The sequence below is a fragment of the Lutjanus erythropterus genome, chromosome 1 (assembly GCF_056507025.1).
Source record: "Lutjanus erythropterus isolate fLutEry1 chromosome 1, fLutEry1.hap2, whole genome shotgun sequence".
NCBI classification, from domain to species: domain Eukaryota; kingdom Metazoa; phylum Chordata; class Actinopteri; order Lutjaniformes; family Lutjanidae; genus Lutjanus; species Lutjanus erythropterus.
Window position 1 is genome coordinate 31714340 of NC_139317.1, and position 27793 is coordinate 31742132.

Genomic DNA, 27793 nt, shown 5'->3' on the forward strand with positions numbered 1-27793 from the left:
GCCATTTAATGTAGCTTTCTCTTTAACAGTGATAGAAATATAAACAATGTCTTTCAAAGAGATTTCCAGAACAGATATTGCTCATTGTTCACAACTACTAACAGATACTTTTATGTGAATTAATTTGATTTTGTATATGAATAAAAACAGAAGTAGACACAATAAGTCCACTTGTGACATGTGTTCTACATTTTCAGATCACTACTGCTCCATCACAAGAAAAATGTCTTTAATTCTTCTCAGTGGTGGACGACTGCAGGGCAGACCAGGGGCCAAAAGAAAATGAGACAAGACTTGAAATAATTCATAGTGGATGGTAACCAGATTTCATATTTAATATCATTCATATTCAGTTGTCATAAAATACTTCACATATCTTTTTCAAAGACAATGATTCAACAGGAAAGAAACAAGACTTAATTTATCTCGATGAATGCTCTTTCACATTCTGAGGAATTACAAATAAAGATTAGTTTCAAACTAAATCTAGCCTAGTTCCCTCACAAAAATATTTTAAAGCTTGGATTTTTTTTTCAAATGTAAACACCCTATCCACATTTCTACAAAATGTTCAAACAAATGGTACAAAAGAGCCAGTTGGATTTTGACAAAGTCTAACTTAATTCTGTTTTGAAAGGCATGACTTGAGGTTTCCTGGACGTAGTTTATCCTTCTTGAGTCCTGAAGTTTGGGGACCTCACTCCCGATGGACCAACACAAAGAGACCCAGCAGAAAGAGAACAGCATACTGCAGGATGGAAACAGGAGACTCAACAAATTGGATATTCATACAAATTCAACAAATTAGATGTTCATTTTGAAGCTTAAAAATGAAGAAAATCTTGTCAACTGGGAAAACGACAATAGTGTCAACCAACTTACTTTGAACTTGGGGTAATCATTCATGAGGATGGTGACAATTCCAATGTATGGCACAAACCTGGAGGTGATAGAAATGCTTACAGGCGGGAAATTTCATTGATATTTAATATGTCAGTTTGTAACCGATAACATTTCCTACGGTACACAAATTGAAAACTTTTCTGAGTTTTGTTAGTGTAAGGGATGCAATCAAGACAACACAGCAGAAGCAGAAATGAATGATGCCTAAGTAAGCAGAAATGAAGGCAAGACAGTTAAAATAACTAACGATGAGCTGGCAGACAACAACAGAAACAGCTACAACAGAAACATGGCAGCCTACAGAGAAGACCTGCACCCTCTATAGCTATAAAGGGCTCATTCTGAGGTAACGAAAAGGCAAGATTCTTATTTTCAGGTGATTCATATTAAATTAATGTTAATCTTACATACTGGACCTAAAAATAGAATTATGATATATAATTAGAAGAAATGTTTTTGGGATGAACGAAACAAACCCAAGTGTTCAATGTCTTTATCTGTGGAAGCAATTGGTGTATTTGAGTTGCACGCCTGTCACTCAGTCACTGATGGTAATTGTGGGTCTACATGAGTGTGTGCCAACGGGACACATCAGTTGTTTATTAGTTTGGTGTGTGTTAGAGAGAGGACAATTTGAGAGTCCTTATTTTCTGTTGACCGCGATCTTTTGTCCAGTTTTGCTCTAATAGCGGATCATGCAGAGCACCTTATAAGGCAAAGGCGTGATTTTGTCTCTAAAATAGAGAACCAGAGCACAGTTACGGAGTCACGCTCTTTGTTTGGACATGGCGGTCTCTACATTATCCCTCTCATACATCTGGACAAGCACTTATGATGAGGATGATGCAACCATGAGTTTCCTTTCTTCATATGAACTTGTCTGTCTGTCTCCAATCAAAGACAAACAGGGCTATCATACTAAATTCAACTAGATTGTACAAGTGTTGCTTTTATGCCTTAGTGACACATTGTTGTATTTAGCCCCTGTAGACTATTGAATAATTCATAATCTCTGTTAGATGTTTCAAACTTGAATTGGTTGCAAGTGTCTGCCAGTTTTGAGGAAAAAAACATAATACTTGTGGCCACTACTATAGACTGAATCACATTAATGTCATGATAGCAGTTGATTTGAATTGCAAAGTAAAATCTGTAAAACAAATTTTTAGTTGTTTAACAGTGGTTATATTCAAAGCATAAAGAACCATGCCCTAACCCCCACATCGTCACACAACCCTGTGCAAATCACTGCAATGCCTGATTTGTTCTGAAGATAGTAAAACTGCTAGTTTTGGGTAAACTCAACCGTCCATTTCGTTAAGTCCGTGGCCCAACAGGTAAACTGTGCCTCAACTTAATGTTAGTAAAAGTATAAAGAATCCATTTTAGATTCATGAGATATTTGCTTTGAAATAACACATGAAAAAAGACATTCAACATGTTGCTGCACTGAAATCATATGTAAGTTACACAGGGGTTTTCTGCCTAGAAGTCACTGTAAACAAATGTGATTGGTTCTATAAAACAGATGAAGTTACCCGTCCTATTAAGAAATCTATGCTATTATAGAATTTCTCCAACAAGGTACTCACCCCCTAGCTCGCCCCACCACATCTTTTTTCTCCAGCCAGTGTTGGCCCTGCTTGTACAGTCCTCTGTCATCCACTGCATTGTTGTCACCTTTGGTCAAGAACTTAATGTCTCCATTTTCCCTGTGGACAAAGTATCAGAGTGACTTTAGACCACAATGTGAGCAAACACCTCTTTTTCAATACATCTGTCTAGATGAGGACACATGGTAAGTGTGAAATATCACAGATGCATTTTTAGATACCCTTTATATACAGTTTACCTCTATGAATGACACTCTCAGGGTTGTTATGTCAGGCATGGGTCTCAGTGATACTGAAAGTTCAATTTAATCAAGGACAACAATGCTAATAAAATGTGCATTCATACTTTTCATGGATCTTTAGTACTCTGTGTACTATTGGGATCTCTCTGCCTTCTATCCTGAAGACGACAATCTCTCCGACTCTGATGGGGTCCTCTACCCGGTTGGTCAGAAACAGCAGGTCTCCTCTGTGGAAAGCTGGCTCCATACTACCACTGAAAAGAATGGTAGACACACATAACCATACTTAGTACCATTTAGATGACTTAAATAGAACACTTAATGATATGCTATGTCACAAACATAATCCACAACTTGTAGCTGCAATGTTTTTTATTACTGTAGTATTGCCAACAACTTTCAGCATGACTCACCATGCTCACCATTACATGCCACAGATTAGGACCAAAAGACCAACTGCATCAGAAAATCCATGGTCATTTCTACCTACCAGTGGTTACACTGGGATTGTGCTGTTTGCAACACTTGAAATTAAAGGTAATATTATATAATAAAATTAAATACATTTCAGTCAAAATGATGACTTTACTGAACTATCATTTGGTAGGAAAAATACTTACAGGGAGTTGCATGCCACAACCTCAGCAGTAACTCATTTTTGTGTACATTGTTACTGTTCCCAACCCAATACCATATAATACCAATAGGCATGTCTGAGAGGAGTAATTATCACACAGCTTCAAAAAACTAATTTTCAAAGTAAATTAGGTACACAAACTTTCACAAAATAAATAAAAGGATTTTGCAAAGATAACTTGTATGCACTTCTGTTTGAGTTTTAAGTATTTTCAGTCCTCTATTGAATTGTTCTTCCATCCAGGAAGAGGGATCCCCCCCTTTTGATTTTACCTGATTAAGGTGGCGATTATGGTATGGTATGTATGGACTAAAATGCACACTTAAACTCAGTTTAATTCAGACTGAGGGGTTATGTGACCCTCACTTCCATTGCCATTTAAATTATGGACAGTAGGCAGAGCGATAAAGTACAGAGTGAAGATGTAAAGATATGGGAAAATGACAAAGGGAAATCCATGAGATAATCCTAATTTAATGAACCACTCTAAAACCATATGACTACTGTTGGGGTACAAACCTGAAGCATGAAACCAACCAACCATATGTTAATAACTCATTGTCCTATTCTGCTCTCACAAGTTAGAGATGCTAAATTTAGGCAGAACATGACTCAAAATCCCAATAAATGTGACTGACTTACCTGAGAACAACAACAATTGGACTCTCACTGCCAGTGACAACCATCAGTCCCTTCCAGATCATCAGCGCCGAGGAAACAATCATACCAAAGTTCAGCACCTGGTAATAGAGCTGCAAACAGAAAAGGAACATTAATACTTTAAAAACATGTGTGTGCCTATACAGCTATAAATAAGACAATTCAAGGTATAAACTAGAGACCAACATAATATTTGATTAAAATTTAGATTTTTGCACCGTATGCTGAGATAACAGTAAATTCACTGGTAATTCATTGGTAAGCACATCTGGTGTTAGATTTTAGCTAACCATGCCATGACAATTGTGTGGTAAAATGAAGAAAACAGCTAGCTACACTTAAGCCATGACTGTTGTTTGAACAAGGTTTCTATGTGTCTTTGACGCTGCAGTACAAAGGGGGCATTTTGAAAGACACAGGTGCATAAAACAGTTCACTTTCTGTGTTGCTAACAAGTGACACACTGGCTGCAGATTTAAAAAGCGGTCGACGGCTAGTTAACGTTAGCTCTACAATACAAAGAGGCGGTCGTAACATCAGAGGAAACTAAAGCTCTGGCACCTACCTGCCGCTTATTCATGCGACGAACATCGTCAAGAAAGTCTATAGATAACATTGTTGCAAACACTACTGGGTAGAAAAAGCACCTAAATCACATTAAAACGTTTAAAGTAACGAGCATATGGATGCACGGTTGAGCAGAGAAACTTGTATCTGAATCTTCCGGGTGCGCTGGACCGGAAGTCCCGCCTCCTGTGAGCGCTGTGTTGAGGTGTCAGTTCAGGATACGAGAGAGAGCTCAGGGACTTTCCAAAACTACAACACTGAAGTGGAACCGTTTGTTGGTGTTCAGCAGTGTTTTACAGCGGTTTACAAGAGCCAAAATGTTATTCATGAAAGGGTTACATTTAAATACGAACAAAAATGTGAAACAGCTGGAGGACAATTATTATTGCATCCTAAATGAAACAGTATAGGCTGTGAACTATTTATATTGTGTTAGTTAGTTAGTTAGTTAGTTAGATAGATAGATAGATAGATAGATAGATAGATAGATAGATAGATAGATAGATAGATAGATAGATTGATTGATTGATTGATTGATTGATTGATTGATTGAGTCTGAGCTTTTAAAATATATTTTCCCAAGATAATTAAAGAGTAACAGTCAAAAACCCTCAATATATTTTGCAGATTGAAGCCATGCCTGCCAAAGCTTTTGCAAACCCTGGCAGCTACATTATACCTTTTCCTTCATATTAATTTGTCTGCAAATTTAAACAATCAACTGAAAGTCTGTTTCAGTCTGCAGAGCTGAGGAAAACTGCAGTCAGGTTATAATTCTCTCAGGGTTTGTTTGTCAGCCCTTTGAGCCATTGTTTTTATTTTAAAAAACTATAAATTAAGCTTCTTCAAAAATGTGACCCTGTCTTAAAGACAGGGCTACAGGATTTTGCATGGCAGTGCAACATGAAGAGGACCTGCAGCCCATAGACAGCTCATTCTAAGGTAAAGAAAACACAACAATTTTTATTTTCATGTGATTATACACCAATGAAAATTTACTTACAAATATTATATTCCATTTCTCCTATATTCTGTCAATAAATCCACATAAATGTTAAACCCTGGACCCTTGTGCCATTGTTTTGATAAGAACATTGATTAGAACAGCTTTCAAAAAAAGCAAAGCTTTGGTTAAACATTCATAATATGAACAGAGTAGTGTATTTCCTTCTATAATTGTGAGTCATACAAGAAAAGGCTTCCAATGAGTGACAATGACATAGTTCATATGACTCTGTTAAATCAAACAACTACCAATAAAAACAATAACACTGAATTAATAATTTATGAGACATTAATGGCTGCTTTTAAAGGTGGGTAAACTCTACTCTGCAAATAAAAGAGTGCTCCAAGTGGTTTTATGTGCCTTTACTTTCCACAACACATATAATTAACATTTGGACAGTCTCTCAATCAAAATTTATTATTCTAACACACAAAAAAGGAAAATCTCAGTTGACAAGTTAGATGCATTCATCACCACTAATTATTAACTACTTTCTTTTATCATGGGCCACATCTAATTTCCTACAGGAAGTTGCTCTGCCTGAATAAATGATAACATTATCAGTGACCGCACACCTGAAATCCACTGGCCATTTTTTGCTTGTTGACTCAGCCTGTGGGGATTATTAGTAAAACATACATTACACACGTTTGAGCCACCATTAAACAGTCAGGTTTATGTTAGTATTAATATGACTCATACTTAATTGTGTTTCCCCCCCATGTTTTAAAGCTCATGTTGATTTTACAATATGTTCTGAGACTGTGTGTTTTCTGAGATATGTTTTGTTTCCCCTGATGTAATGTGTTTCAGCATCACAGATTGATTTCCTGGGGACACACACGCACATCAATAATGGCAGGGCTATATGTCATACAAACATCATTTATAAAGTACAGATTATTCAATCTTTCACACCAACCAACCAAGGACTTAAAATTACCTCAAATCCTTTACAGTTTTGTGTTATCAATAAAAAAAATCTGATCTAATTTTTTGACAAAACATTTTAGTTACATGTGCTGCGTCTGTGCTGCATGCATGTATATCCACTTACGGGATAACAGCAGCTGTCAAGTTCCCACACGCTGCAGTGGTCAGTTATTCATTAATGTATATGCATCTCTTTTGCAGGTTCTTGCCTCAAATTATTCTTTTCATTCAACATGTTATTTTTAGTTTTTTTGTGTGTGCATTCCTTGAAGTGCAGTATGTAACTCAACTTCGGCTGTCTCAATTCATACCTCCACACAAGCTAATTCTAAGCATAAATCAACAGAATGAGAATGCTGTATGCAAAACTCAATTTCACAGTTGGTTTATGATTGCTTTACACTCCATTAGATTGTCGTGATCTCTTAACATCTTGGCTATACATTTGTCATGCTATATACAGAGGAAGTTGTGGTTGCTGCTGTTTTTAACTGCATCCTGTCATCCTCTGTGAAGACGAGGACAGTCACTGTGAAAAGATACCAACCATTCTAATGATTTTAAAGACTTGTGTTTGATTTTTTTTAGCTATATTCCCCCAAAGAACACTGAGTGATATCTGTTCAGAAGGCACTGCCTGGCAGTTTAACCTTCTACCTCACTTCCTCTTCTAAAACCCAAATGCATTCGTCATCAGACACAGACAGGAATTTATATTCTAAGCTTGGTAAATTAGTTTTTAGTTTGTTTGTTTTTGTGCATGAAATAAAATTGAATTAGATGTGTCAGTACATCATTTTAAGTGTCTGTTAGATGATGTGGTTGTACAGTGTTTTTAATTGACCCCTTCTACATTTTGTTTTGATTGTTGCTGTATATACTTCTTGGCAGACTTCTTTGCTACTTATTTGTTGTTATTCATTCTATCAAGCCATATCTGCTAGTTATTTGCTTTATTTGACTTTCTATTGTTGTTATCAGTGTTGTTATCATATATTGTATATCCTTTTGGTCCATATGAATTTGACCTCAGAGCCTTGCTGAGCTTAAAGGTCACATGGATGCATAAACCATTTTCATAAAAATGAACCACCAGACCAACAGCACACAAATAATCACAGCAAATAATCAGGGTGACAATGCAGCACAAGTCAGTTCAGTATAAATCAGTGTATTGACAGGACAATGAAAAATCACATTTAACCTGAGAGAAAGTAATTTTCAGTAAAGTCCAAAATAAATATTCTGTGAAACTCTTAAGAGTTCAACAGAAAAACACCACTTGTCAGGTCTTCAGCAATAAACAGCAAAAAGAAAAAGTTTGTTCACTTCGGTATCTCAACATTTGGCCAGAGTAACACCTCCTCACCAAAACAACTCAAATGAGGATCTGTGGGAAAGTTCTAGTGGTTCCCTTTAGTTTTTACCCCAAAGAGTTTAAATCACCTCCCAACAAAGTTAATCAGAGATCACCTGTGAAGGGAGATTATTGATCAGCTGGTTCCCGAGATATTTGAGCTTTTTGGGGGACTGACTTAGCTTTTCTGTCACCCAGCAGCATTCAGACATCACCACGTGACTTTTAACTCTCATAAAGGAAGAAACGTGGGCCGACTACTCAAAAACCGCTAAGTGATTGGTTGTCAGGATAGACAGGAGAAAGTGGTGTGGGGTTAATTAATTCAGATTAATTGATTAATTCATTTCCCAGGGATGGTGAATATAAATAAAGATCACTGTAAATATGTCAGAATTGGCCAAAAGGCTAATATTTCTCCATAGTGGAAAAGAATATCTCACAATGGAGGAGGAAGTGCATCTCTGCTTTTATTTGTCCTTTTGAGCTGTGACCACACATACATTCCTGTCTGGGCTGCCATGTCTGTCTGTCTTGTCCTGTTTCTATGGTCAGCTGGTGGTCACTCAGCATATATTTGGTGAGGATCAGTTTCTGTTTCTTGTCTCTGACAGCGTGGTTTACTTCATCATTAGCTGACTGAGGGGACTTCATTCAGGGTTCACCTCTTGGGTTTTTAGTGCTTTGAATGGTAGTGTGTCTTTAGGACTTGAATTTAGATGTGGCCAAAATTGTATTTCCTGTTTCTGAATGTTAAATAGTTCTGTTTTGTGGGCATTGTTTGGTGATTTCCTAAAATTTATCCATAAAATTTACCTCCAAGGCCCAGTTCTAGCAGTTTTGTATTGTGAGAAGCACACTCACACTTTAATTGTACAGATTTCTCTTTAATTCAGCAGCACATTGATGTCTGTTGTGGTTTCTTCAGGTATCCTCTCCTCCTCCTCCGCAGAATGTGAAAGGGAGATTGCACAGCCCTATTGTACAGCGCTACATCATGGGCATAGCCATTCATATACAGCATTGAGACAACACTCATTTTATTCAGATGTAGCCTTTAAGTTCCCCCTGTGAGAGGAAATAATGTGAGATATGCATCAGAATGGCATTATTTCATAGTCAGCAAAAGCTTGCTGTGATATGGCAGATTAACTCAGCACTGGCACTGCGACCGGTGGCAGCCTGCGACTTTTGGTGCACCGGAGATAAAACTTTTTTCAAATGCCAACTAGTCTGTGGCATTTAGGGACGTGTGATCCTTTTCATATAATCTCCCTAACTGGTCACAACTACCCTGGCATGCCAATTGTAATTGAGGTCAGTCAGGAACAACAATATGAGGTCAGAATCACAGGCAGCCTTGTGAGAGGGTGGATCAGTCACGGTTCCTATTTTATTTTGGTTTTCCTTTTTATTTAATGATATGTTTCTCACTGTACATTTTCATTTTGCATCTGAAATCAATGCCTTGCTGGATGTAAAGATATTATTCTATATCTGGCTATAACCTTGTACAGCTCTTGTCACTGTCTGTTGCTGCTGAGATCTGCCAGAACTATCCAAATGAAATGCAAATCAGATTTCCTGTGTGAGCATATTTTTACATGATGCCACACAGTGAGCCTGAATGTGAGACTGAATGCTGCAAATGTGTTTAATGTGCTAAAGAGACGCTCTCCAAGTGTGAGATCTTCATATTAACTCAACATTATGTCCTATTAAATGAAATGGCAATTACTTAGGGCCTAAATGTACACACAAAATTTCTACAGTTGGAGACTAACAATTCTCTCATTTGCTGTGTCTTATCATGGGTATTAATGCTGAGATTACTTTGAGAGATCCAGTGCTCTTTATAACATGCCGTCAGAGCTACTCAGTGCAGCAGGAAGAGCTGTGCCAATGCATCTTTGCTCTGTAATTTTCGCTCCTCGCTCATTTTTTTCTCTGTTACGCCTTGGAATAAAACTCATTTGGATTAAGGTATGTCTCGTTGTCTGAAATTACCCCTCTCAGACAAATATGATTTTTCAAATAAGATTCTTAGCTACAATGTGAAGAAATCTTATCCTACAAAGTGAATATGGTGATTTTAGAGATGGTTTGAGTTCATTTTAAAAATAACATCAGTTCTTCATTTATTTGCCACTCAGTGATAGTTTGCGCATAACCCTTTATATACACTGATAACACTTAAAATTTTGTTTTTTGTATTGTGATTAGTGTGTCATTTTTATTATGTTGCCAAGAACTGCAGCAATTAATTGATTATGAATTGATTATTAAATTAATCACAAACTATTTTGATAATAGATTAATCATTCATTTTTTTTATAAAAATGTCTGAGTTCTCTGATTTTAGCCTCTAAAATGTGAATATTTGCTGGTTTCTTTCTAGTGTCTATTACAGTTAACTTAATATATTTGGGTTGTGGACAAAAAAAAGTCATTTGAAGACACTGACAGATGAAATAGACAGTGAAATGTGTTAAGCCAGTTTCCCAGATAAATTAAAAATTAACCTCAATATGTCCACAAAGAGAGTTTGGTCAAATAAAAACAGATTTGACCATTTGACAGTGCAAGTAAACAGTCATCTTGCTTGTATTCATCAACAGTACGGTGATTGAACTGACAGTAGATGGCAGAAGTGTCTTGTTTCATGATAGGCCCAATCTTCATGTTGTTATCACACCTCAGTTATACTACATCCATCCAGTCTGTTACCTCTGCAAGTCGTCATCCACAATACTTCTGTGTGGCTGGTCCAAACATACACCCACCCTTTGAGAAAAGAGTGATGAATAGAGTGTGTCAGGTTCAGCAGCAGGACACGTTGGGAAACTTAATGAATTGGTGATACTCGTGGGCCAAATGTCATTCAGTTTGTGTTCTATTTACTGTTCAATAAAGGTTTGTATTCATTGTTACAGAAAATTGTTTCCTTTGCCTAAAACATGAAAACAGTGGAAAGTCTATGACTGCCATTATCAGTAATTCTTGATGGTGCTACATTGCAAGTGTTACTTGTACTGCTTTTCAACTTACTATCATTCATAGGCCTAATTAATTGCACTTTGCTGCAGACGCTTATGCTGTGTAGGCTGAAAAGTAATTTCATCATAGCCTTAAACAGTTAGGGGTAGGCTGGGAACAGTTGCAACAGGGGATGGTTGCAACAAGTCTTATTCCTTCAGTCAGATACTTCCTAGAGTGATACTCATACTGCACATGCTCAGTTAGACCCTCTCCCTACAAGAAAGACAGAAAACACGTTCAACATCTGCTGCTGCTTGAAAAAAACTTGTTTTGGAGGTATGAAAGTACTTGTTTAATAAGTTTTGTCACACTGTCCTGACCTTTTCTATGAGTTAATCAAAACTTACTGACTTTGAGTTACTGTTTTGTTGACTTAAAGGTCAGCGTTATCTAGCACATAATGTTCTGTTATGGCTAATAGAGTGGGAAGAGTTGCAACATGTTGTTGCAACTGTCCCTAAGCTAAGCAGCCATATCAAAACAGACCACACGACAGAATTTTTCAACATAAACTAGTCATTGTGGGGTACACAAGAAGATACATGTAAACATTTAATAAAATTTTTTTGCACTGCAAATTGTTCAATTCATCTTGACTCACACTGGGGACAGTTGTAACGTGATCAGGGGATGCTTTCAACATGGTAAAAATACATTAAATTTCACTAATTAACTTTTGCTCGGAAAATATGCACTGGTTTATGATGGCATTATAATAGTATTTAAATATTCAGTAATATATATAAAATAACAGTTATTGAGTTTTGCTTGTTTATGCATAGAACAAAGGCCTAACTTTAGTGTACAAATGTTACAAATGCTACTTAATCAGTTGCAACATCTGACTTCTTCCTCAGTTATCATCCATAGTAATTATATTTAAATGGTTCAAGTAATTAGCAGAAAGATGTAAGTTTAATATACAAAGATTCAGTTGGTCTAATTCAAATAGTCTCTGAGTAACTAAGTGTCTGTCATATGTCTGTACCCAGTCTCCCCTATTTTTCACTTAAGTTCTCTTTAGAGGTGCACTTACTGGACAGCTGTAAGACCAAAACTCCTATCATACTGACGGTACTTCTATTTCTGTCCTGCTGCCTGAACAGTAGATGTGTCACAGATTATAACAAAATGGTAGAGTGTAAGAAATATAGACTGTGTAAAAGAAGCATCAGCTGCCTCCCACCAAAGTCTGTCATCTCTTCCCTCTGTTGACAGTGTCTGACCCTCGCATGCTACTGGACCAAATCAGAACTGACACTAAGTGAACTTTTTTGTTAAGCATACATTTAGCTTCCCGGTGCTGTTCACACTTGTGCGTGAGCTCCCCACTTACATAAACGATGAGTCACTAATGACTGGGAATCACAAATGATTATCATGATGAAGTTAGCCTTTCACCCTGTAAACACGCTGGTTGCGAGCAACACTTCATTCTCCAATATTAGCGACGGCATCTGAGTGGTAGTGCTATTAAACATGCAATGGCTGACACAAGGACTCTTTTGTTGTTTACACTAGCTACAATATGATATATGTCTTTTCTCATGTTAGATATTCATTACATGCCAAATTATATGAAAGCAAATTCTTGTGGATCTGCGAGCAATGCAATGTCATTTTTTTTGCAGAGCTAGAGGTTGGTTTGCTGGTCAGTCGAAGCACTTTGACCACTGATGTATCTCAACACCTATTAGATGGGTTGCCATGAAATTTTGCAAAGACCTTCATGATACCCAGAGGGTAACTCCTACTGACCTAATCACTTCAGAATGAGAATTGTTGTGTTTTTTTCACTACTTTAGAATGAGCTGTTTGTATCTACAGATGGTACAGGTCCTCTTCCACCAAGGCTGCCATGTTGCAACACCATGCTCAGAACAGACACCACATGCTGGCTCTAAATATGGGCTTTCACATTTTGTGCAAGTTTTGCGGCCATCGTACATACTCCTACATGCTTGGAAGATGAAATCCGACACATTACTCCTTTAATCTTTACTCTTCCCTTTGACATACTTGTGCACTTATAGCTAATTGTGTTTTCAGTTTTTATTTTTATTTATTTTTGCCTTTTGTCTTGCCAACAACACTTTTTAAATTGTCCTTCTTCCAGGAAAGATGTGTTGTACATTCATAGACCAGTTAGATATTACTGGACAAATGGAGTATAGGATACTATAGGATATTGCTGTGATGAAGAACACTACAGCAAAGTGGATCGGCTATATTTGTAAAATTGTGATGTAGGTAGAAAATATATAAGCAAAAACAAAGTGTTGCTTTACAAATTGTTTTTCTTTCTAACAGCCAGCCCAAATATGGCCTTTTCGTGGAAATTTGTGCTATAAATAATCGGTGCATGTCAGTATGATGACAGAGAGAAATGTGAGTCCGCTCAGATAATTGGAGTCACTGAGATAACACCGGGTTACTTATCTTTTCTGATAATTGATAATGAGTGACTGCTGATGTCAGATAGGCTGAGTGGGGCGGCTTTCATTATAGTGATTCAGCCCACTCCATAAATATGCAAATTTCTATTTAAACTGTCACTCTGAGTCTAAAAAGCACATGTCATGCACTTTCACAAATGCCAAACGTACAAGATATCTTTTATTTTACAGCCAGTTGCATTCACAGGTGCAGTTTCTAAAAATGCAGTGCAATGTAGAACAGCAGGTAAACATGACAGGGTACAATATAAAAGCACAGCACCATTGGCCACTGTACAACAGTGTCATGTGAAGCTACATTTGGCTTGATACATATCTGGAAAACGGTCAAAAATGTGCTGTATGACCATGGGGCTTACTGTATATCCATGTCATGGTTTTACTTTAATCGACACAATAACTCCCCTATATTCTCACAAGTGTGACTACAAACGTTTGTGTTTTTACATTGAAAATTACACAGTCTACATATAATGCCACTTCAGTTCAAAACTTTTCATCTCGCACATTCATTTAGTACAAATACATTATCCTGAGATTGAGATTCACAATCTGGGACCTTCAGTGGTGCATGGATTGATAGAATACAAACCCAGGAAAGCTTCTACCCACTACACTGTAGGTTCAACCCTAAGATTTGCTGAATGTATAAAACCTTAACATGTGAGGGCACCAATCCACAATAATGGCAAGGAATGCTAGCTGTTAAAATTAAATAGTTAAGTCATATTATTTATTAATCTCTTTCTCTCTGAAGGGGTTTATAGCTCTCTTCATAAAAAGAGATGCATCATCAGCCTTCTTTCCGTCTTCCAGTTTCTCCTGTGCTGTTTTGCTGATACAAACCCAACAGTGAACCATTTCCTGCTTAGGACATAACATTTGATGTAATCCATTGAAAAATTCTGTGCACTTTAATGTCTGATTGAGTGATAATTACTCTATTCTGTTTTAACAGCTTTGGGAGGATCAGCAGCTTTTTGTTTAGTGGGGGTCTGTCTGCCCTCTTGCTCAGTTTTCCTGGGCAGTCTGGGGCTGCTACCAGCTTTCCGGCCGGTCTGAGGGCTGGAGGAGCCGGCAGCCATTTTGCGTTGAAGTAACGGGCTCTTGGAGCCCTTGGGCTTTGTCGGCGTTAATAAAGAGTCCATGACCTTTAGTGACCTCAGGCTGAGCAGACCACAGAAGTAGTTACACTGGTGCTGGGAGACAAACTGCTCAAAAACTTTGGGATTCCCTTCAACAGGTAGACCTTGATGCCTGCAGCAAAACACAGCACACAACAAAATCAAATGTTACAGTCAAAAAGTTATGAATGTAAATTACCTGTAAAATTAGGTTTTCACTGTATAATTTAGAGAAACAACACAATACAAATATACTGACCCTGTTGATTTGACTGAAATTCCAACATTGGTGATCTTAGTGTCAACACCTGCAAAATAACACCACGCAATTACTTTTCTATCGTTCAGGTAATATTATTCAAATGTGACAGACATGCAATGGGAATTCACTCCAGCACTAAAATATGCAAGAGGCAAGAGAAAAAATTAACATACAAATTGAGTTCCTGGAACAAAACATACTTAAAAGGATGGTACAGATTTGGTCTGGTTGTATAAGGTGCTTATCCACACCCTCAGTTTGAAGAAACAGCAGTAGTACTGGTGTAGGAAGCTGTGGACAGGGTCATCAGCAAAATGTATTTTACCTTTCACCAAACCTTTGACCTTGCTGTCAGAAAGACTTAGGGGAAACCATCGTTATATAAGCCCAACATATCTTGCCAAAGCAACCAGACAACACTGGAAAAAACAGTAACTTTACCTCACACAACATGGGATTTGCTGGTCTACAGCTGACTTGATCAGTTAGTTTGTTTGTTCGATTTTGTGACTTCAGTGTTTTGAAAGGTTAGTTCAGAATCACCAAAGTCACACAATAACACAAACTACTTGACTGATTGAGGCAGCGGCAGACCGGCAGCTCCTGCACTATATGAGCAAAGGTAACATTGCTGTTATTGTCAAGGGAGTCTGGTGGCTTTGGAGAGAGCAATATTCAGCTAATTTTACAATGGTGTCTGTCGGGCTCCTTTGATGGAAAATTAAGTGGCGAAAATGTCCTAAATATAATGTACACTTAAACCAATATTGATTGTTTTTAGGTGGACCTTTGTTTAGGTGGCTAAAATATGTTTTGCTGCTGACCCTGTCCACAACAGTACATTGTATAGTTTCCTTGTACTTCAAAAAATCCAAACATTCCCTTTAAAGTGCTGTGTAACAAATTGTCTGTAAATGACCTGGAGGTGTTTAAAATATATATTGGTCTTAAACTTTAAGATAAGTATTGAGAAAAAAAAAGTTTAAGTTGCTCAGCACAAAAAAAGTTTGCTCTTATATACTTCATTTATTTATTAATTATGATAGCGGTGTAATACATCAACCAATTTTGAGTTTATAATTTCTACAGTATGCAACTGATTTGAACACAAACTTGGTAGATGTGAATGTTTGTTGTATTGAAGTGTCAGTCTACCTTCTAACCGAGTGAGTAGCAGATTGCCATTGGTCCACTGAAAGATCCAGTGCTGCAGGGCACAGCACTTCTGCTCCACCACAGAACCAGTCCTCATGTCTATTCTGCCTGTATGATCCAGGACAGAGTATTTCTGATAAACTCCTGTCAGATCAGCCTCCACAGTGGCATAAGGGATCGTGTTTGCCGGTCGGTACATCAAGTAGACTGGAATCACCCTGTGTAACAAAGATTGTCATCATGTGAATGACCTTCAACTCTGGACTGTATGTCCCCGGCCGCCATTACTCTCTTTCAGAGGCTGTCATAGGCTCAGTTTAAAGGTAGAGACGCGAGTGAAGATACTGGTATCATCCACTGGCTCTGCTGTGAAAAATTTCAATTGTATTCATGCGTGATGATGTTAGTCCCCATAGTAGCCGTTTCAGGTAGTAAGACCATTTTTTTGAAACTTGACCCCACAGTATAAAATGACCTATTGTGACCTCTAGGATATTGACAGCTTCATGAAACTCATTCATTCATTCATTTTCTGTAACCGCTTATTCCGTAAGGGTCGCAGGCTGCTGGAGCCTATTGGGTGAGAGGCGGGGTACACCCTGGACAAGTCGCCAGTTCATCGCAGGGCTGACACATAGACAGACAACCACTCACACTCACATTCACACCTACAGGCAATTTAGAGTCACCAAGTAACCTAGCATGCATGTCTTTGGACTGTGGGAGGAAGCCGGAGAACCCAGAGAGAACCCACGCAGACACGGGGAGAACATGCAAACTCCGCACAGGAAGGCCCTGCCCAGCGAGCCGGGGGATTGAACTCAGGACCTTCTTGCTGTGAGGAGGCAGTGAGGAGGCAGTGCTAACCACTGCACCACCGTGCCGCCCTTCATGAAACTCCACAACCACAAACTAGAGATCTAGAGCAGTCACACATCAGAAAATTTATAGTTTTCTTTGGTGACAATAGGGAGGATCTCTGAGCAATCTCCAGAACCGAAGTGCTCGCCATCCAATCACTGAAAAATGCACTTCTTGCAGCAATCTCCAAAATGTTGAAACTTTTTATGAGACATACTAGAGCATGGGGATCACTATCATATACTTCCATCATAATGCTCCAAGTAGCTGATGTATACCACTTCTATGTGGCATATACTGTTGACCTGCTTTCTCCCCTTACAGAGCCACTAAAAATGACAAAAATAAGTATATGGTAGGGAGGGCTGGAGTGGAAAAGGTTAATGGTTCACACGTTGTAAATAATACTCAGGAGGATATTAAGTTTTGGTAAAGAGTAAACTGATCATACTCACTCAAGAGGGGGGCCGAAGTTTTCAATCACTCTTGCTTCTGCAGAGAAGATTTTGCAGTATTCACGAGCCAAGTTCTGAATTTTACACTCCTGTGAGTAGAACATTGGAGAATAGCCAGTAGAGATAAGCTCAACATACACCAGTATATTCAGTCTCCATTTGATAAATAGCACATTAATCCTACGTGGGTGGCAGGAATTACACCTGACTGATTCACTTTAATGCTGGATTTAGTTAGTTTGTTCATATGACATATTCAAATTTAAGAAGACATGAATAAATTAAAGAAATCTAACCTGTTTGACAATGTCCAGATTCCTCTCTAAAAGGCAGTTTTCTCCTTTACCTCCATAGGCGATGGGGTTGCGTACTTTAATGATACATGTGTTTCCAGATTCAAACACAGGCTCCAGACCATAGATGACTTTTGCCCTCCAGGCTTTATGAGAGCAGCCATTCCCAATATGAGATTCCTGAACCATTATACGGCCAAAGAATTTGTTTCCCCAGCCGCCAGAATCAGCCACACCCTTGTTGAATATCATGGGTGTCATTTCAATTTCTTCTCCAACTGCATACAGAAGAATGAATGGCAGTCAGGAAAACATTTGGGGTCAGACACAGGAAAAACAGTGATCTAAACATGCAAACTCTCATCTTACCACCAAGGTCCTCACACAGGGACATTCCAGCCAAAACTGCAACACAATAAGAGACTTGTGAGAGACTTGAGTGAGACTTGTTGTGGCCCAGTGATACAGGTAAAAACATTAATTTTATGTCAGATATAAGGTAAAAGAGTACTTACTATCTGCACTAAGAAGACAGTCTGTTGAGTCTGTCCCATATTCATTTGTGATTGTGCACCCGTAAACACCAGAGTCTTTGCTTGATGCCTGAACAATGGCAAGATTGACCTGAGTTTCATCCCCTGCACTGAGAAACAAACAAATAAGGAATGACCCAAAATGCATCAGGGATATTTTTTGCAGGAATACAAATCCAAATAAGTGACTATTATGTTACATGCAGTAACTGGAAAGCTATTATTATTGCAGATTTACTTCAGGGTTACTTGGGATACTTACTTTCTTTTAATCTGGGTAATCAGCTCTTCGTTTTTGTACCATTTAACTGTAGAGTCACTAAGAACATTGAAGAACTGGCACCACAGTTTTAAGTGTCCTGAGGCATCTGCGAAGGTTTCACTCCTGATCTTACGAATAACTTGAGGAGCTGGAGAAAAAAAGATCAACACAAACAACATGGTGAAAAGACACAGTCGAGCAAACAATCAAGCCAACCAGTAAGTTCCCCTCCACGCACATTTTAATATATGTAAAAATGTTCTATTATATACATATATCGATATGATTTGAATCCAAGACCTTACTGAGCCACCACACTATAAGAAGCGCTTTGATAAGGGGTAGGAACCACATCTACGATTTCTTCCACATTCAGTCAGACCCAGACTCAACTGAGGAGTCTGTTGAGCACTAAAATCAGCGACTAGTAAATGTATCAGAATGGTTAGTGTCGTTACTATCTTTTTTAGCTTGTGGGTTAATGCTAACTCTCTTTCTCTGTATTGACAACTCTGCTCTACACTAGTCAGTCCAGTTAAAGTGAGAAATTTAGGTGACATAAAGATGAGAAAAACACATTTTTGAGTGGAGGGGATCTTTGAAGTTAATTTTACCTTTAAATGGGTCATGCTTCTCCTTCTCTGCAGGTTTCTCTTCAGTTTTGGGTGTGTGAATCTCCTCAGTGGGCTGCTGGCTTGGTGCTGGAGTCTCGGGTGCCATCTTCCTTCTGCTAAAGAGTGGAGAATGCCTTTCTACATGAGAGGTTGCCTCCTCAGGGGGTTGCAGTAGAGGTGACCGTCGTGACAGGCTTGGGGATGTAGAGAGGGTCATAGGGCTTGTGGAAAGCTTGCTGCTCTGTGTTGAAATTTCCTTTTTCTGTGTTTGGTTATCAACTGGTGATGTGGCCTCTGGGGACTCTTCAAGTTTGGCCTTGGGTATCAGGATTTTGCGTCGGGCCCCAGAGGCCAGCTCTTGTGCAGTAGCAGAAGGAATGGGAGAAGCACAATTTCTTTTCTTTAATGATGGACTAGCCTCAGGAGTTGGACTGGCAAAGGAGTCAGTCCTTGAAAACTCCTCAGTCATAGAGCTATGCTGCTTAATTGGTTGGAGATTATTCTCTTGTGTATCTGTGCTTAGTCCACTTTTAGTGATACATTTTTGTGTGTTCTGCAAAGAACGGGTTTTTGTGTTTTGTTCTTCCATTCTGCCTTGATCTAATAGGTCAACAGCTACCCTTTCAGTTTTGCCGTTGAGATTCATTTCTGAACTCAACTTCTGTATAAATCCCATGTTTTTGCCTTGAACAGGTTCATCTTTGGCATGCTCCAAAACAGAAATATTTGACTCCCGATCACTAGCTTTTATGGGTGTCACTGTAAGTGGAGTCCCAGGTTCTTGACTGACAATTCCAGAAACCAGAGTTGAAACCAGAGTTGATGCTCCTGTTTCCTGGGAAATGTCCATAACACCTTCATTAGATTTCTTGGCACTGCCATGATGCCCTGCGTTCTCTTTAGTGGGACCAGTGTCTACAACAGAGATAGGTGGAACTGCAAGAGGTTTTTGTGAAGCATGAATGGGTGGTGAAGGTGCACCTTGAGTCTGAATTTGTTCCTCATCAGTCTTATTGAGTTGATGATAAATCTCCATAAGTGTTTCCTTTATGTTTTTGGGAGGAGTATCATCAATACTTGTGTCAGTTTTCCTGTCAAGCATTGACTTCCTCACTTCTGGTTTATATTTGCTGTCACAATCTTTTAGCTCCTCACGTGTTTCTGTAGAAATTGTAGTTGGTTCTTGCACCAAGTCTGCAAGGACTGGTATGGTGGTCGCTGAATTTTCTAGCGTGGACTCAATAGCCTTTATTTGTGATCTCAAAAGTTCAGCTATAGATATGACTTTTGTTACAGGTTTTTGAATTTCCGGTAAGTCTTTGATTTGGTGTTCGGGTAAGTTTTGTTTCTTTTTTAGAGTTTTTGTTCGGGGTGGGATAGCAGGTGCGGATATATTTGACTTCAGATTTTGTAATTCTGAACTACTTTCCTCTGCCATTTTTAATGTATTCCCATTCTTCTCATTTTCCTTATTAGAAGCATCCGCGATGACAACATCAGTGTGTTTATCTGCTGCATCTTTGGTTTTTCCTGTTTCAGTGTGTTCAATCACATGTAGAGCAGCATTCTCAGTCTCCATCTCAACTATCTTCTCACTTGGGGCCACACTGTCAGACTGCACCAATAACTTACCTACCTCATAACCATCTACCTTCTCACCAACTTGTATTTCTGTCCCTTCAACAAATTTTATTGCTGTATCAGTTTGGCTTTGCTGGCCACTGGCCAAAACAGTACACCCTCGGGTGTTCTGCCCACCACCAGGGCTTTGGAGGGGTGACTTCTGTAGGTCTGTAAAAAGGACTGCATGGCTTTCATTTGATCCCCTGGAATGATCCCAGGTGTCCTGTGTCATTTTGTCAATGGCTGCTGGACGACTATGGAGCAAAGAAGGGGTCTGGATGTCATCTGTCGTGGTCTCTCTCTCTGATGGAGTCTTTTGTGGTGGTGGTGGTGGTGGTGGTCGTGCTTCCATCGTACCCTGGTTGAGTGGAAGCTCACAGCTGACAGGTGCATCATTCCTGTTCATCTTTGTATGGGCCTGTGTAACCTTGGGGCATAATACAAGTAAGGTTTCCATGCTGTAAATACTTATTAACTTATCCCTGGGTATGCTGGAGATGGATAAACACATGCAATTTTAAAAACAGCAACAGCGTAACCAGCAACAAAGAGAGAACAAAATGGAAAGACCTTCAACCAAAAAAGAAATTTATGAACCAGAGAAAATATATAGTTAGAGATGTAACAAGAAACCTTTCATATGGCTGGATAAGGTGCAAAAGCTTAAATACCTGCTAGCGTTTGCATTCATACCAGTAGTTCAGAGAGAGGTTTGTAAACAAATCTTAGAATACTTCTTAAATCTTTTTTTTTTTTTTTACATTTTGAATGAGAAAGTATTTCCAAAACCCATGCTGACATCTCAATCCAAATCCAAACACTTGTTTTATATATTACCTTTTGCTAAGTCACTAAACAATTGCATGGCAGTTGAATATTTCTGGTAAACTTTAGAGTAAAATGTAAGTGTGCACTGCTTTGTTCTATACATATGTGCCATACAAGTATGTTTGTTGAGCGTCAAATGTTATTAAGCTGAATCCCTCTCTAAATGGGAATGGGAGGCTCCCCGTGTCATATGTTATTCCATCATGGAGGAAATTAACTCTGATATAGCTAAAGGGTCATTTTCTTTCCTTCTATTCTCCCTGTATTTTCTTTCAAAAAGCAACAGCAAAACTGGCCTCAAAGTACTTATTAAAACTATACAGTATACAGTCAATGTCAAAAAATACATCTCTTCTATCTAATTCTGACATTGTTAGGCATATTCACTTGTGAGGTATCTATTTTATGTTTAAGTGTGCACAGAAAGGAATGTGAATCATTTTAAGAGGTGCTTCAGCTGTGCAGTGTTTGGTCTCAGCTCTCAGTGCCGTCAGTATTCAGTCATGCAGCTGGAGTCAGAATGATTGCATAAGCAATGGACAACAATCCAAACACCAAAAGTACTGTCTTATTTGAAAATAAGCCAAATATTTCTTAATTCAAATTTATATTATGATGTAATCTAATGTAATTAGTTAGTAATATGCAAGTCATGTTATATCATCATTCAGGTCACCGCCTCAACACACTCCATTCACTTCTACTTTTAAAAGAATTAGTGGAATATTTGCAGAATTATGAGTTAGGTGAGAAAATAATCACAACCTTTGTTTCTGTCTGTTAAAGTTCGACTGAAATTAAATTTGTTTTGTTTTTTTGTCTGCTACAGCATACTCATCTGAACTAATCAGCAGCTGTTAGCTTAGCCTAGCAGAAAGACGTGAAACAAAAAGAAACACCTGAACAATGGCAAGACTGACTTGAGCTGTTTCCCTCTTTTTCCAGTCTTTGTGCTTTGCTGGAAATCTGCTTCATCCATATACTGTTACTACAGAGTGTATAATGCCATATCATAAGAAATGTGGTGATGACCACATCTCTGACCTTTGAACTTACACTATCAACTGCACTGCATTAGTATACCTGTTGCGTCTATCAACATGTGCGTCATTTAATTCTTGTCACACAGCGGGGCATACTTGTAAAAGCTATAAATAGCTCCAGGTTGCTTGTGTTACTGATGAGGCCTGTGTTGGCAGCACAAAGCACTCATGAGCTCATGCGAGAAGGCTCACTCACCTCACTCTGCAGCTCTGGCTGAGACACAGACACATTTTTTTGGCAGGCGCTTGTTTCCTTCTCAGACACCTGATCTCCAGCCTGTTCACACGTAGGCTGAGTTAAAGCAGTCCTGCTTTCACACGGTGCGTTCACTGACTCGATATCTCTGGGTGCTAAAGATGCACCATTGGAAGTATTTGACTTCTCGTCAAAATCCATGACTGTAACTTCTTCTGTTTTAGGAATGTCCTCCTCCTCTATGTTGAGGGGGTGTTGTGGTGCTGCTGCAGCACTTGACTGGAGTTTTGTTGGGGTGATGTGAGGACTTTGGGTCTGAATTTCCAAATTTTCTTCTGTATCTTTACGTCCATCACTCTTCTCATGCTTTGTAGCTTGTTTTCCTTCAGTTCCTGACACAGTAGGACTAGTAAGAGCAGCAAGGGGTACTGAGGCACTGAGCTGTTCTGTCTGTGAAGGCACAGCTACCTCAACACTTTGGTTTTCATCCTTGAAAGGCCCTTCAACAAGCAGTACTTCTTCTGTTTCTGGTTTCTGATGTTCTGTCACATTTCTGGAGTCTGAATCCACAACTGATGAACTAACAATGTTCTCTACTTCCATAACCTCTTCTGAACTCACCTCTGACTGTACTGGTTGTGTACAAGCAAAGGTTACGGAGGCTGAGGTCTCATCTTTTGCCCTCTTCTCCTCAGATGCCCGTTCTCCTGCTGTGTCTGATTTAGCAATTTTTGCACTGTTGGAAATTTTAATCTTCTTTTTGACAAAGGGATTTTTGGGTTGGTGTGCAATGAAAGTCTTCTGGACAGAGTCATATATGTATGTTCCACCCTTGCCGCCATTTTCAGTGATGGCCTGTCCATTAGTTACAGTAGGCACTGCTCCGTTAGTGATGGGAACAGGCTTTTCTTCCACCTTTTCCACAGTTGCCTCCTGCAACCTGGCTTCAGTCTCTACAGCTACAGCACGATGGCTCTCCTCACTTCCCTCATCCTCCGTGGAACTCGGCATGCTGAGAAAGGCCTCCATGGTGGAGCGGCGTTTCCTCTGCGTGCGGTCTGGACTGATGGTTCTTAGCGGCTCCTGGTTTTCTTTACCTTCTGCTTCCCTGCGTTTGTTTTCAGCCTTTTGTTTGAGCTTGGCAAAGTACCGCTGGTGGATCTTGAATTCGTTCATTTCGCCCACTTCTAGAACCCCGGAGCAGGACACAATCCCTTTAGTGTTGGTTGCTGACGCCTGGTATATAGCTGCATCCTCCACAGTGCAACTGCAAAGATGGTTTATAAAGGTCAACTTAATTATCCTACAAAGTACTTTTATAGAGCCAGATTCTGTCTCCGTATTTTACCCATCCTAGTATTAGGAGCGGTGGGCAGCTGCTGTGTAGCAGATCTAAACCCACACCCTGGTCAGGGGTACTGACTGAAGCTTTCACTTGCATACATGTTTTTGATGGTACGGAAAAGTGCTAACTATTGTAAGATTAAAATAAAGCACTACGGTTTTGTTGCCTTCATCAGAGTGCCCTTTGCTGTAAAGTTATTTCAATTTCTTTAACAGGGTAGTATGTAATGTCTTCAGAGAACAAGTGCAGTCAGATCAAACATATCAGTGATTACTTGTATATACTTACTTGTAAATATGCAGGGAATGGCTTTGTCCATTACGGAATATCTCATATTTAGGCAGTCCACAGTATCTGTCTAACTGTACATCGTCCTTATACCAAATAATTTGAGGAGCAGGGTGTCCTGAAAAAACAAACAAACAAACAAACAAACAAGTTCTGGACATCAGGGCAAACAAATTCTGTATCGACTTAAAAGGCAGCAGTTTAGCTTACACTTGTGTCATTGCAATGTTCTGTAGCTACAGAAAATTCTGTGCATTAAGCTTTCTCATCAAGATGCATTGGAAAATATTTAGCCTTTTTATAGAAACAGTACATTATTTTTATTAATTCACTTTCTTTAAGTTATTACATTCTTATAATCATGCTGCTTAGACATCAAGTACACTGTGTTATTGTATGTTCCTGTAATATATTTCCAATAAGTTACAAATATCTAATGTAAAGCCATGTAAAATATTACTATACAGTGTAACATGGGAAGCAGTGTTTACCTGTAACCACACAAGAGAACTTCACATTGCAGGTCTCAGACACAGCTTTTGACTTGAGGGTTGTTTCAAAGCAGGGCTGCGTTTCCTCAGTTAACTGTGCCATCATACTGCAGAGTGTGCTCCTGTGTGAGGAAAAGGAGCTGGTCAGTCAATTTCTTTTTATAATTAAACATAATTCCAAATACACTGGATTGTTATTTAGTGTAGATGAGCAGTTCCCATACTGCAATGATTTATATTGTTGTTTGGATTAAAAATTATAGCCTTTAATAGTTTGTGAAAGATCATTTTTACTTTTAAATTGATTAAGCCTATTGACCAATTTTTCTATGATTCTAATATTGAGTGGACATAGAATTTGAAATAAAAACAGACCCTGCTCCCATTACCTCTAGGTGACATTCTTCACATTAAAATGCTGATGATGGAAGCTAATGCAGCGAAAGACACAGAAAATTACTGATTAAAACTCAAAATTTCTGTAAGGACCATAGAAAAACATGAATAACTATGACACCACCCATAAAAAGGATGTAAATGAATGTTTTGAGCCCGCTTGCCACCAGCTTGGCAGATTATGTGAAATCCAAATTTGGGCAAACAGTGCCTGGGTGGAGCTAGCCTGTTATTGAACATTACTAGAAAAAAAAAAACATAACATACTGTAAGCTCTCAAGTCTGAATTTATTCACATCAATAACACAAACCTCGACTAAGTACGGCCTAGACGTCCTCAATATGAAGAATGCCCTGAGATAACTTCTGTTATGCCACTAAATAAATTAAATTGACATAACTTGAGTTGACTTCAAAAGCTCTAATTAGTCCATATGACATTAATTAGAAAAATGAAACACATCACCATAATTATAATGATTCAAGAATATTGAACCATTATAGCATGCGGAAATAAGGAAGAAACTTCACACACATACCACAGAATAAGAAAATTGATGAGGGCTTGCATGTATATTGCAGTGTATCATTGTGATACATGTGTATATTACGTGCAGCAGTTGATCCATGTCTGGTGTTGACATCTATGTCAGTGTTGGTTCAGTGCACAGTTAAAGGGTACTGTTACACTTCACTGCATATTACTCATGATAAACAAGACCTTAGTACTAAAAACAGTCACACTTAAATGATTTACTGTGCATATGTGTCTTGCAGCATGCACTACGTACAGCTATTCATCAGGCTGGTATTCAGTGATCTACTGCAAATACAGTAAAGATTCTACTGTAATTTCACTCTGACAAATGAATTTTTAAGTGAAAAATGTTTCAGTTTTGCAGGAAATTAAGATTAACATTTTTTTGTTTCTCATTTCTTTTTTTTTCTTATAGTTTTTAATCATAATATTTGTCTCAACTCATGCTGGAAACAATTCCCATTTCCATTGCCACATGATTAGCATCACATATAATTTTGCAGTGATTGCATGCACATTACTTGAGTGAATCACATGAGCAATAGTCTTGTTAAGGTAGGGTGACCAGAGGCACCCACTGTCTGGGGACAGTGCCTTTTTTTGGTGGCCTGTCCCCAGGTAAAGTATGTCCTTCAGATATGTCCACATTTTTTGAACTGCATTAAAAACACAGTGTAAAGTGGAATAATACATAGCAAGAAACGTCAGGTTTACAACGTAACTTAGGTGATACTCAGGGTTATCAATCAGCTTGCACCATAGTTTGTTAGTACAGTTAGGCCTACCATAGCCACCATATACCATGAGGGCCTAAAAAGGGTGATAAAGAATCAAAAAGTCTAGCTGTTACATATCATCCTCATCCCCTATTAAAAAAAATAAAAAGCAAATAGAAAATCCAAAGTTACTTTGGTAATGTTACTGTAAAGGCTGTCCTGTACCACTGTCTAGAAGAAAACAATATATTTCTAAGATATATTATTATACTCTTCGTAGTCTATTCCTATGAACTGAGGCACCAGTTCAATGAAGAAATCTTTCCACGCTGAAGCTGTTGTCAGCCTATTGCTTGATGTGAAATGGGGCCCATGCCGCATAACTGAGATGCTGTTCTTAATCAGGAGTTTATTTAAACTCTGGTGGCCATGGCAACAAACAAAGAAATAACACGCCACACACTTACACCCCAGGTTAGGAAAATTTATAGAGCACACGGTGGGCTAGCAAGGTCCTTACAGAGGTGTTTGAACAGGTAGTATATCATATGTGTCAGTGTTGAATCCGTACCTGTTTTCTGGCCTCACATTAGAGATGTAGCTGCAGCCACCAGGCCGGCTATTCCCACCAATATCATTTCCATTGTTGGATCTTCCATTGCTAGAAGAGGAACGTGTCAACCTTCGTGAACCCATTTTCTTCAGGTAGAAGAAAACTCAGAAGAAAAAAAAAGCTTTCCAGGAGAGAAAAAAGTTTGTATTGCAGTTTTTGTCTTTCCAGAGAGATTAATTACAGCTAAAAGAGAGTGAAAAGAGTGAAAACATGAGTATGCTGATAACTTGACCACAGACAGAACAATAAAAGTTATATTACATAAACTTGTGTTATAAGTTTTTCTATTGTTCAACATTAAAAACACAAACATCAGTAGTAGATGTTCTTTAAAAAACAGCTCTGTCCTGTTCATTACTCACATAAACAACATCCAGCAGTCCATTTTACACAGTTAACTCACCGTTCAAAGGTTTCTTTCCTTCCTTTGACAGATACCCCACAGCTCTGACTTAAGGCACTGCGATTTCCAATCAAACATGAGCATGCGTAGGCTGCTGGACTATTTATAGTTGGCCTGCAAATAGGCACAAGAACACATCACACTTTCCAAAACTTGCCTTTGGACCATTTTATAAAAAAAAATATGCCAACACCAAAAAATTTAAAGCCATGTAGTAAAAAGTCTGTACAGAAACAAGAAAAGAGGAAGAAAAAGAAAAAAAAACCCCACAATAATTCCAAGTCAGATACAAGGTTATCCCAGGTTTGATAGTTCCCCGAATAGGATAAGAGGATTTAAAA

General features: G+C 38.6%; 2 protein-coding genes across 3 annotated transcripts; both read right to left on the reverse strand.

The window, feature by feature from the left end:
• Positions 1–300: 300 nt before the first annotated feature.
• sec11a (SEC11 homolog A, signal peptidase complex subunit) lies at positions 301–4803 on the reverse strand. The gene is made up of 6 exons (XM_084719864.1): positions 4621–4803; positions 4038–4147; positions 2863–3012; positions 2496–2615; positions 883–940; positions 301–748 (listed from the first exon to the last, which is right to left on the reverse strand). Exons 1-6 carry the CDS (start codon positions 4669–4671, stop codon positions 698–700), a joined length of 540 nt encoding a protein of 179 aa, XP_084575990.1. The 5' UTR covers positions 4672–4803; the 3' UTR covers positions 301–697.
• Positions 4804–13743: 8940 nt separating this feature from the next.
• On the reverse strand, positions 13744–27684 carry alpk3b (alpha-kinase 3b). Of its 2 annotated transcripts, none has more exons than XM_084719872.1 (14): positions 27453–27684; positions 27008–27232; positions 24787–24908; positions 24296–24413; positions 22663–23929; positions 18973–21022; positions 18359–18506; positions 18079–18206; positions 17933–17968; positions 17567–17841; positions 17271–17359; positions 15955–16172; positions 14797–14845; positions 13744–14670 (listed from the first exon to the last, which is right to left on the reverse strand). In XM_084719872.1, the coding sequence occupies exons 2-14, from the start codon at positions 27130–27132 to the stop codon at positions 14355–14357; spliced, it is 4941 nt and encodes a 1646-aa protein (XP_084575998.1). In that variant the 5' UTR covers positions 27133–27232; positions 27453–27684; the 3' UTR covers positions 13744–14354. The 2 variants fall into 2 exon arrangements, with proteins under 2 accessions (XP_084575998.1, XP_084576004.1); XM_084719878.1 differs by lacking the exon at positions 27453–27684 and adding an exon at positions 25176–25217 and having other exon boundaries at positions 27008–27124.
• Positions 27685–27793: the final 109 nt, after the last annotated feature.